The 12,261-nt window shown below is 41.2% G+C and overlaps 1 protein-coding gene across 2 annotated transcripts; it reads right to left on the bottom strand.

Moving 5' to 3' along the window:
• Nucleotides 1-206: 206 nt before the first annotated feature.
• Nucleotides 207-10,415, bottom strand: tmc5 (transmembrane channel like 5). 2 transcript variants are annotated; one of them, XM_084375649.1, is made up of 18 exons: nt 10,340-10,415; nt 8,820-8,936; nt 8,587-8,689; nt 7,418-7,499; nt 7,050-7,310; nt 6,508-6,650; nt 6,094-6,238; nt 5,615-5,767; nt 5,084-5,250; nt 4,344-4,419; nt 4,153-4,250; nt 3,956-4,051; nt 3,775-3,850; nt 3,157-3,290; nt 2,858-3,031; nt 1,858-1,936; nt 1,603-1,692; nt 207-1,510 (listed from the first exon to the last, which is right to left on the bottom strand). In XM_084375649.1, exons 1-18 carry the CDS (start codon nt 10,344-10,346, stop codon nt 944-946), a joined length of 2,568 nt encoding a protein of 855 aa, XP_084231775.1. In that variant the 5' UTR covers nt 10,347-10,415; the 3' UTR covers nt 207-943. The 2 variants fall into 2 exon arrangements, with proteins under 2 accessions (XP_084231775.1, XP_084231774.1); XM_084375648.1 differs by having other exon boundaries at nt 207-1,513.
• Between the last annotated feature and the right edge of the window lie 1,846 nt (nt 10,416-12,261).

Below are 12,261 nucleotides of genomic sequence, written 5' to 3' on the forward strand. Positions count from 1 at the left end.
GGGGGGGTCTGTCATGTTTGACAAGATGGCCGTTGTGTGGTCAAACTCAGCGTCTACTCTGTGATATTGTGTCCATAATGCCTATAGATGGCAGTGTTGTCTCAACAGAGCATGTGTGCAAAATTACATTTAACTCATTTAATGATGGTGACTGTATTTTCTTGGTTTTGTAGTTTGGTCTCAAAAGCCATTTTTATAAGATAATGTAAAGCACTGGACAATATAACTTTATTTTTGTTATTTATTTGCTTTCTTTTATCTAAATTTCATGTTTATCTACATTTCACAGAGAATATATACAGTTTTAGCATGTTATGTTTATGATACACAAAATACATTATAAATGGCACAAGATCAGGCCTAGTGTATATATTAGGCTTGAGCAAGTATGAGTGTCAACATCTGTACTCGTAATGAGCCTAAATCCTCATTGGGCCGCTAACTCAAGTTTATTTATTCAAGTAAAAAAAAAAAAAGTGAATAGTTTATCTAATAAATAATAAATATAACACCTTTTGATCAACCTTTAACAATTTCAGGCTTAAATTAACAACTCTTTGTTTAAACCCATTTTGAGTACAGATGCAGAAGTTATGAAGTTGTTTGAACAGATACAGATAATGGTGTGCTCACTCATCCTATGCTCCAGTACTTATTAACCTTGCAAGGCTTATATACTGTCATAGAAACATACTATTAAATATATTTGTAAAAAGGTGCATAAGAGGTGGACCTGCCCTCTCTCCTGGTCCTGCTCTAGCAGCTGTTTTAGTACTTTGTTCTTCCAGAACAGCAGGACTAAATGTATTGCAATTATAAAACAAATCACCCAATTTCTAAACTTGGAACTGATCCTGATACATATAAGTGTCATTTAAGTCATCTTAAAGAAGTCCATAATGTTCTTTTCAGTTCTGTTCCTTTGCCCACGCTAAGATAAAGTTCAGTAACCATCATCGTACTCGTTCTGGGCCTGCTGCCGGGCCAACATGGCCTGTATGAGGGCACTGGAGCCTGCGGGAGCTGGATTCTGTGGAGCCTCCTCTGCCCTCTGCCGGGCTTGCATCACTTGCATCATGACACCCGACACGGGGGATGGCAGGCCATCTGTGTCTCCGTACTCGTCTGCTCTTTGTCTAGCTTGCATGGCCTGTGTGAGAGCGCTGGGTGTGCTGTCAGACAAACCTTCTGTGCTGAAGTATTCATCTCCTTCTTGAATCTGGGACATCTGCCTGGCTTGCATGGCCAGTGCGAGGGCACTGGACGATGATGAGTGTGTACCATGCATGTGGTTCAAATCTTCATCCTGGCCTTCAGATTTCTGACGGGCCATCATGGCTTGAACCAGAGCGCTGGAGGTGGAGATGTCTGAGGGTACTGGAACTCCACCGCCGCTGCGCCTCTCCTCCTCCTCCTCCTCTTCAAGCCTCTGGCGAGCGAGTAAAGCTTGAACCATGGCGTTTGAGTTGGACTGACCGCCTGAGGGGTGGTCATCTGAACGCCGACTGCTCTGCTGAAGGACAACAGGAAATATCCAGTGAGGTTGATGACAACTCTCAAGTAAAAAATGATAAGATAGCGTGAGATATTTAAACAACAAACCCTTTTCTGACTCTTCTGTTTGGGTTTTTTTGGACTGGATTTCTGGAGGTTCTGGAGCTTTTCTAACAAGAAGGACTTGTCTTTCCCCTCCTGGTGACAGAAAAAGAGAAAACAAAGGAAGAACATTGTATATTACATTGTTATTACTGAAAAATGAATTTCAAATTCCTGTATAAACAGGCACACCACATGGGTACAAAATAAAGGTGAAAATAGACAGACACATTTTTAGGGATAGTTTTTAAAAACACTCACATTAACAATCTGTTGTCTCAGTTGGCCAATAAGCTGCTTGCGGCCTTGAGTGACTTGCCAGAAGATGTATATAATGACCCTGAGGAGGCAGACGCGATCACATGCGTGACATCATGACACCATACTGACACAAAGATGAATAAAGAATGTGAATACAGACACAACCACGCTGCACGAACACATTGTCCTAGACTGTAGCCGACAACGTTTAAAAGTCAAATACATTTCAGTAATTGTACTACAACACTGGGACTGTTTGTTTTTATGCCACTAAACTGAGCCACATGGTTACCCTGCATGACTGATGTACAGAGTGCTTAATGTCCCAACAAAAGTTAAAATCAATGATCTGAAAGGGGACTGCGCTGGACGTGACATGTTGTCTCAATATCATAAACTCAACACACTGAATTTTTCATGTAGCTGACATTATATCCTCAGTTAATTAGTTTCTTTCTACAATTTCTTCAATATGCAATAAATAAATAACAATAATGCACTTCTCTTTCCAATCAACACAAAACATTTGCATAATTTATATATGATTCGTATAATATAGCTTAGTTTAAAATCATTACAGCCTGTACATATATTAGAGAAACAAAATATCACAGCTGATCAACCACCTTGGTCCTGACTGAAATATCTGTTGCTATTCAGTTCTGTACAGATAATAATCATGGTCCCCAGAGGATAAATCTCTGTTGTTCCCTTGTCTTCTCCTCTCGCGCCACCATGATCAGCCTCAACTGATAGTGCTAATTAGCTAATGTTAGCATGCTAACACCTGATTACTTCTGATTAGTACATGATAAGACATAAATTGTGGTTGTTTTTGCACATTGTGTGTAACTTGTAGGTCCAGAATGAGTGAAAATGTGTATAAACTGACTCACAACTGGATTCTATCTGCTTCAACACAATACATACAGCACACACACACACACACACACACACACACACACACACACACAACATAACACCTGTACTATGCACTTACAAGATGATGAGAGTGATAAAAAAGTAGAAGATTTCACTTCTGATGACGTTTTGGTAGATCCAGACGACCCAGTGAGAGCTGGAGATCTCCTCCAGCTCATCTATCCAGATACCAACCACACTGAAGGTATTGTTGAGTCTCCGAAAAGGCCCACACTCCTCTGAGGGAGTCAGGCTGCAGAGCAGGAGAGAGGGATAAAATGAGACCGACGAATGCAGCTTGTGTACAAAATTGGCACTGTTTTGCATTTAATTGTGCGTTAATGTAATGTACGGTAGAAATAGGTCACATCCTCGTACCTCCAGGCAGTGTATGCAACTATGGACAGGGCTCCCACAAAGAAAGGGAAGAAGAGGAGGCCGATGAAGATGGTTTGCATCTGAGCTGCTCGGCCTGACCGCCGCGGAGGCTGGCAGTTCTGGGTCAGACTGACCTGAGGAAATGGTAAACAGAAACACTCATTATTTTTAACTTACTGAACATCACAGTTATTCATCTCCATAATAAAACATGAAGAACTCATCGGAGCTTTGATGAGCTTTTGCTTCAAAGGTCATTCAGCATGTTCATGAAACATTCAACAACACCAGACCCAGCCAAGCTCGAATTACCAATTGTCTTCAACTCATTTACTCTTCTGCGATTAATTGGCTTTTCATTGTGAGCAAAAGGTTTGCACCATAAATCCAAAGCCCTGCCTGTCTTTTCCATAACACAAAATAAAGCATGCGCTCAATGTGATGAAAGGATTTTGATTAATTATTGAAGCAGGTGCCCAAATAGAGTAACGTGAGCCTAAAACCGTGTGTAGAGCAGCTCAGGCAGCGATGGCATTGTATCTGCCTAAGGCAATATGTCATCTTGGCAGTTCAGTGTACAGTCACCAAGGCCTCTAAACATTAAGGGCCGGCGTTTACCTTCTTTAAGTAAAACAAGATGAAAAATTTGAGAATCTGGATGGCAGGCAGCAGAGGAGAGAAGTAGATTCCAATCCTGTGGAGAGAAAATTAAGGATAAGATAACATTTTATAAATAATTTAGCAGAGACCAGGAAAAAAAAAAAAAAATCATGATTTTAATTAATTTTTATTTACTTACCAGGCCAGAGTCTGTGCATAGATGAGTTCAAGAACATTTCTGGCTATGTCAAACTCTGGAACCCCCAGACGTGGGAATAATCTCGTCCCAACAACACTGTTACAGAGAGATAATGAATATGAGTTACATCTGAAGTTAACGTCTTTACATTTCTATGATTGTGAAGAATATAAACAAACGTTCAGTGTGTAGCTCACTTGCTTAGAAACTCTCCAAAGAAGGATCCCAACATCAGAAATAGGAAATCAAAAATGACCAGACGGTACAAAGCCTGTCCCACCATGGACTCCCAACACTGTGGGGAACACATTAAGTGAATCTCGACTGATTAAACTAATATTTGTGTTTTTAAAGATAGAAATGAAATGTTTGTCCCCGTCAAACGTACCGAAAACTTCTCAGCCACCACGTTCATCCAATAATAACACAAGACAGCCAGGATGGACATCTTGAGAAAGACATTTCTGTAAGTGTAAGAGGAAAAAGATTTCAAGCATTAAAGCTTAAAGAAATAGTTGGACATTTTGGAAAAGCGCTGATTTGCTTTCTCGCTGAGAGGAGGATCAGAGGACTGGACCACTCTCATGACTGTATGCTAAATATGAAGCAGTTAATTAGTGTAGCCTATCATAAAGACTAGAAGCGAGGGAAAACAGCTAACTTGAATTTGTCAGAAGGTAAGAAACTCTACCTACTGTACCAGCACTTGCATTAATGCATTAACACATGGTATCAATTTAAATTTATCGTATCACATCGTATCATCGCATCGTATTATCGTGTCGTATACTATCGCATCGTATCGTCACATCCTGCACCATGGTATCGTATCATTGTATCGTACTCTATCACATTGTATTGCATGATTAGGTTTTTGAATTGATTAAAGCAATGAGATATAAGTTGTTAATTAGGGAGCCAAGCTAGTTGTTTCCCCATAATTCAACTCTTTATGCTAAGCTAAGCTAATCGGCTGCTGGCTCCAGCTTCATATTCGGAGCGGTATCAATCTCCTCGTCTAACTCTGGCAAGAAAGCAAAAAAACGAAATTTAAAAACTGTTTCTTTAAAAAAATATATTCATTGATCTCATGTCTTAATAAAAGTAACTAGATTTCCTGCTTTCTACCTGACAACCAGAGCGTAGATCTGTCTCCGCTGGCTGGAGTAGATCTCAAACTTGTTGAAGAGGGAGTAGAAGAGCGGGACAACCAGGTTCATCAGAGACACCACAAAGGGGACCAGGAGGGTCTTCGCCTCCTGGAGCAGAGACCAGTTGGCTTCATCTGTTGTATGCTATAAAGATAACACATGGAGGTCAGATCAAGATAGTGTTAGATGACGAATACTGTGTGCAATGAAATGAATCAAACCCTGCATTGCCGGTAAATGACATTTGACACATTACATGTCAGCAAGTTGTAGGTTTATGACGCACTCTGTTAAAGAGCAAATAAGTTACAATGCCATAAAGTATGCAGTTTCTCTGCACATGCACACAAAGGGAACTGTCCGTTAATATTGGCTCCAACAGAACAACAAGATTACCTCTCCAAACAGAGAGGAAACTGTTTTTTCTCTTTTCTTTAGTCTATATCCAACAAAAACAATGATCCCAATTTAACAAAAAAGACTAATTATTCAGTCTTCACTTTCGTACCTGATGTTCATATTGGCAGAGGTAATAAATGCTAGCTCCACAGCCAACAGCCAGGCCGGTGGAGAGGAGCCAGGAACCTAAATAAATCCCAAAGTGCTTCAGCTTTTCAGAGCGGGTGAGCAGCTCCCCCTGGGCCTTCTCTGACAGAGACTCCTGAAGGGATGGCAAGAGGACAAACGCAGTGATTAAAATTAATGAGACGTGTGTCGTGCCTTTAAACAGGAATTAACCTCTGAAAGCTAATTGTCTGACATATTGTGAAAATATCATTTGCAGCCAGGGTTTACTACCAAAATGTAGCTCAAAGCTTAGAGAAGCATGTTAAAAAGTATAAATGAGTGGATATTTACTGTATACTGTATGATAAACATGTCATTCAGAGGTGCCTGTTTCAGATATATTTCACAACCTGTAGATGAAATCCCATTACACCTCTCTCTGTCCTGACAAAAATCAGTTCGTAACACAGTAATAATCACCTTTAGCTGGACACGCAGGTTGTTCTTGCGCTGTCTCACTGCTTTCTCATTGGTTATACTAAAATCCCAGCTGCACAGGAGCTGCCACGCACTGCTGGAAGCTGAGTCTGCTAGTACATAGTTTTTCTTGAATGAGTTGGCCATGCTGCATGAGGATAGAGACAGAGTGCAAACAATGATAACATGCAATCTTGTTGTATTAAAGGGGCACTACATAGTTTTGGAGAAGCAAAAAAACTTTTTCTGCTATTGAGCTGACAAGCTGTTCTCAGAGGAAAATAAGGTCCCCAGAACACAGTTTGAAGCTAGAGAGGCGGCAGGGTCCGCCGAAAGACTACAATGCTACATAGTGCACCTTAAAAAATACAAATGAAATTACCACTGTTCTATAATGATACAGACAAATGCGCTGACCTGAAGATGAGTGCAAGTCCACACAGCACCATGTAGACTGCAATGGTGAAGAAATAGGCCAACTGCATGTTGTACTCCGCCAGGCCCACCAGGGTTTCATTGCTGTAGCCGCCGTAGTACATGACAGTGTAGTTAAAGTAACCCTGGAGAAACCACAACACATTTACTTTACATTGGAAAACATTCTCTCATACTGCCATAATCATCTGGTAGTGCAGACGGGCGAATCAACTTGTATTTAATATCAAATAATGAAGCGTTTGACCGTCAGGACATTTTGCAACATCTCTTTGCAACAACAAAACTGGATATTTTCAACAAGATATCAAGACATTTTCCAGCTGTGTCTGTGGCAGCAAAACCAGGTATTTCCAAACTCCAACTTCTGTTACTAGAAATGACCCTTTTTCACATTAACGATCAAAATTAGTGATTAGAACAAGAAAATGTCCAGATACTCTATATATCAGGGATCATTTGGACAGTTGTGACTTAACAACAGGCTAAAGGTACGTGGTGGTGTGATAGGAGGCTCCACTTACAGCTCCAGTCAGTATCTCCAGCCCTCTGAAGCTCACATTCGCGGTTACGTTGGGTGTGGGGTCGTAAACAAGCAGCGGGATGGTGATAAAGCCAAAGTTGACCAGGAAGGAGAAGATGTTGAACATGAGCAGCCATCTGAGGAACAGGAAGTAGGAGAGGACGCTGGTGCCAAACCTGCCGCCTACCTCCTTGATGATGCCTTGCCACAGCTTCAGGGTCTGCCTGGCTGACCTTACACTGTAGCCACACCTGCGGAGAGACTGAGAGAACAGCTTGTGACATGAAAACACACGATCACATACCCTCACAATGAGTTGTTTAAGTATGGTATTGCTGCATAATGTTTTATAATGAATGAAAAACTCACCAGTGACACATTCTCAGAGCAATCTGCGAAACATGTGAACTGGCGGGATTGTTTGGCAGATTTGAATGCAAGTACTTGGCTCCTGTGGAGGTAAATTAGAACATAATTAGTATGTTTAAACCTATATTTCCTGTTGAATTACAAGATCTGCCACAATGATATAAAAACCTTTGCACTTTCATTTTAAAGGTCACATAGTGTAGAAAGTGCGATTTCCATTATAAAGCAGGTCTGGCTGCTGTATAAATACTGTCAAAGTATCAAATCGCTTTATCCACAGAGAAATGCACACAGCCTGTATTCAGACACTGTGCCTTTAAACATGCTGTCAGGACTTCTGTGAGGTTGTGATGTCACAACTACACAGTCACAGCTCTCAGCCACGCCCACAGTACGACCTTTGGCTGCAAAAACACCAGCAGAGCTGATGCAGAAACATGGTGGGCAGTGCCCCTGCTCAGGCCTGTAAGAGCTGACCAATCAGAGCAGACTGGGCACTAAAACGGAGCGTTCAGAGAGAGCGTGAATAAAGGTGCTGCAGCTTTGAACAGTATGATAATTATACACAAATAATGTGGGGGTTTTTTTAACATTAAAGGCATCATTGATAACATTCAGCCACTTAAAATAGCAATCCATCTCCCCATTCCATTGTATTCGTGTCAGAACATCGCTGTTGTTCACATCATCTGCCCCCTCAAGAAACTTTGCTCAAGCTAGCTAACATTGTTAACATTGCTAATGATTGCAAGCTAACATTAAGGCATCACAGTACGCTGGGCACATAATGTAGAACTCTAACTAATAATCTTTTTAAGAATTGAAGAATTATTCTTTAAGAATTATTCTTTACAAGCTCTATAGATGTATTCATTTTTATTTAACATGTACTTATTCTAGTAAACACCCAAAATCAAAGTGTGACACTGAAAATGAGAATAACATGGGACCTTTATGTAACATACCTTGAAACAAGATAGCAGGGTAAATATGTGTGTCAGTTTCCATGTATGCAACTTCAGTGTTCTATATTGCAACACCATGGAACCACCTTGTCTTTGCAAACAGAAACCTTGGTTTATGGTTCTCAGCAGGGTGTAAAGGTTAACTCAGGGCCTAGAATGATACTTACAAGGAGGCACTTTAACTGCCTGTCGGTCAAAACCCACCTGATTTGCTTCTTCTCTTCAAAGCTCATCGGAAGGTCCCGGATTGCCCGAATTCGGTCTCGTGTTGACAAGGCGACCAGTTCCTTGACCAGGTCCTGTTCCTCTGTCACACACAAGACGACAAGACAAGCCCTCCCTGTTATCTTGTCATAGGCTACCATCCAGGATGCAAATGTCACACTTCACATTGCAAATATCCACAGCAAGAATTGACGCCCGTCACAGGCTCTTACCATTCTCCATTTCGTTCCTGATGGCGTCTTCTGTGAAAGCCAGATGGGAAGGATCAGCAGTAGGAAACATGCTCATCCTCCTCATCGTCATTCCCCTCCATCTCATTGTCATGTTCCCTGGATGAACAAACGAAGAGAGAAAAATGTGTTTTGCTGTTGAGCAGTGACTGTCACAGATTCTGTTTTGAGCTTGACATTTAAAGGTAAACTCTCGGAGCAGATAGGAAATACAGGAGCAGAGTGACGGTCATCAACCTCTGTACTTTTAAATGCAGCTGCTCACACAGTTAAACAATTATTCTCCCATCACAGCTTCATTCTTCCTTTTATAATTTCCTGATTAGCTAGTGCACATATACTTTGAGACCTCCTGTAAATACAATGATTGAAAGCACAGCTGATAGCAGCACAACACATATGAGCTAATGTGTTTGCATATCACTAACTTTACATTATCTTAACTCCTGATTAAACCTATTGCCAGCTAATGTAGGCCGGCTGTCGTTCAGCAGCCTGACACAATTTCTGAGAGACTACTATGACTGTGATACTGATATGAAATATTGGTACATTGATAGAGATAACTGCTCTCAACAAATACGACTCGATTCCCTTTGGAACTGGATCGTTTTCACACTGTAGAGCAGGTTTGATGTTAAGCAGGCTCATCACTAGTTTAGCATGTTGGCAAACTATTTGCTATTTAGCATTAAACACAAAATAAAACTGTGACATCAATAGTTTTACAGGCATTAGGTCATAAACCAAAGTGTTGGACATGGAAAGTGAAGATATAACGTTATTCATCCTGAGTAAAATGTGACTGTTTGATCCTAATTTCACTGCAATCCATCCAAGCTGTTGAGACATTTCATTGAAAACCACAAATGTGAACCTTGAACCTAGGAAAAGTGGTAGTAGTAGTATCCTTCTTTTGGGGACCACAAATGTGTATACCATAGTTCATGACAATCCATCCAGTAGTTGATGTGATATTCCAGTCTGGACTAAAATGATGGACAGACTGACTGGCAATCATTTCAATCCCCAGAGCTTCTAGCGTGGCTAAAAATGTGAAAAGATGTCGCATCATGTTGAAAACATAAGCTGAAAGCTTAAGACACGGTCTGTAGGCCTTTTAATTATACACAGATTTAGTTACGATACACCACATTCAGCACAGTGCAGTTAAAATGTCTGCTGACGTCAAAAAAGGTCAAGACAATCCCATTCCCTGTTTTTTATTTTCTTTGCCAACTTCCTGGTACTGCATGTCATTTGTCATTGTGAGCGGCCTCCATTAATAATTACCCAGTTGGATTTTGTTAAGTTGATTAAATATCAAGGTCAGCAGGTCAACGTGATTGTCACATTTATTTTGAATTATTAAGGGACTTAACAACTTTCTGTGTGTGTTTAGCGATATCCATAGCAACATTGTGAGCGCCTACAATGACTGTAAAGACTCCGAATAGGACCCATTATCTGGAGGAGTGGAGAAAGATTAGTTTAACGATTACCTGACATGGAAGAAGGAAGTCGAATGGGTCGATCATACTGGGAGTCTCGGGGGATTTGAAAAGTGCTGTGATCTGAGTGAACAAGTGAGGAGGAGAGGGAGTATCAACACGAGCGTCACTTAGCAACACACAGAGGCACAAGTCGTCAACACGGAATAATGTTGCTTTTTTTCAATGCAGTAAGTTTTATACAAATATGTAGAATTGTTCTATAGTTTGATAAACTGAGCTCGGTCACTCAGTCCTGGTCCACTCACTGTGGTCATGCTGCCATGAAGGACTCCCGGGGCGCGCTGAGATGAGACCCATGGGGATGCTCTGCCTCCCCCTCCAGCTCTCCTCCTGCCAGCCCCCCCATGGTACCCTCCCTACAGCATCGTCTCTGCCCATCTGACCGCTCGGATGTGTGTCTGCCCCGTCACCCCGCCAGGCTGCGTCTTCCCTAGCATAGGGGTTTGTGTGGTGGGTTTTCCTGGAGGACCCACACAGAACAAACAATATGCAAAGTGACAGATACACGTCATATCATTGAGGTCGAACGATTTGTGTTTATGATGCCCAATAGCACCGGGGTTATCAGTTCAGGAAAAGAGTCATGATTCAGATGTGGTAATTAAGCAAATGAAATGGATATGACCGCTGGACTATGGACTGATGTTTTTGTTTGTTTTTTTAGGAACTTCTTACCCAAAAGAATAAAAATAAATCACTCTCACAGCCAGAATAATGCCAGGACATTCCTTTCACTCTCTCACAGTACACTTTATACCCAGAGATCACACACAGCACTCACTCAGACACATTCTTTGAAAAATTAAAGTAAGGAAAGCAAGATTTCTTTAGGATAAATGATTCACTGGCGCGCATTTGAAGACAAAACCACATTGTATACTATATAACCACAAACCTTCTATCAATCTCCAGAGTCTCGCTGTCATGGTAGGCAGGGTTAAAGATTCCTCCGTTGCTGTAGCTTGTCATGAGATCCTTCAAATTGATCCTCTCGCTCTTCGTTGAAAACAACAAAGATCCTTCAGCTCAGTCGCTCCTCACTGTGTTTTTTGTGTAGTCCAGTTCCAGCAAAACACATTAAGAAACTTGCCCTTTTGAATAAACAAAAAACCTAGATGACTGTACCAGTGTGTCATAGGATGGGAGTAGATAGGAGTATTTATTTGCCTCCGTCACATGTTGAATTAAGGTTTTAATTGCTGGCTAAGTCAACTTTAGTATCATCACATGAGGAGGTCAAGTGCCTTTCTGTGCTCAGAGTGACAGCCACATTATCAGAGGGGGAAGCATGTGTAATTTAATCCCCTGGTTCCATCCTCATCTGTTCATCATTAATTCACATGGCAGGTTTGGTTTCCATCACATGTAGTAACCTAGATCTGCTGTTTTAGCACAGATCCACTGAAGGAGAACAATTCAGCAATGTCACATCTGACAGAAGAACCTCGTCATAACGTCATAAATGCACTATACAGTGCAGATAAGGAAAAATCTTATAAATCTTATGATAAACTATATTCTGTGGTTTCTCTTCTTAAAAACAACTTACCTGGTAAACGTGTTGTAACGGTGAGAAGACAAACAGAAGGAAGTCCAGACAAAATGTTGTGTTGCAGAGAAGGGGTAACCTGTGAATCAGCCTGAGAACCAGCGTCGGAGAGATTAAAGGAAAGACTGTGTGGCTACCAGGAAGTGTGTGCTCAATTAACCTGGAGAGGTAAAAGTCCACTGCTTCAGAATAGGACAAGGAAATCTCATGTGGACACTTTGCATTGTGACCAAAACTGATTAAAACCCCTCAGGCTAAAATGTAACTGGCATCCTTAAAGAGGGAGTCCAACAGTCTACGTTGAAGCCACTGTAGGTTCTGTGGTGGCCTGTTTTCTGCAGACAGATGGAATAATAAATAA

This window comes from Pagrus pagrus (genome assembly GCF_965226575.1).
Source record: "Pagrus pagrus genome assembly, chromosome: 2".
NCBI classification, from domain to species: Eukaryota; Metazoa; Chordata; class Actinopteri; order Spariformes; family Sparidae; genus Pagrus; species Pagrus pagrus.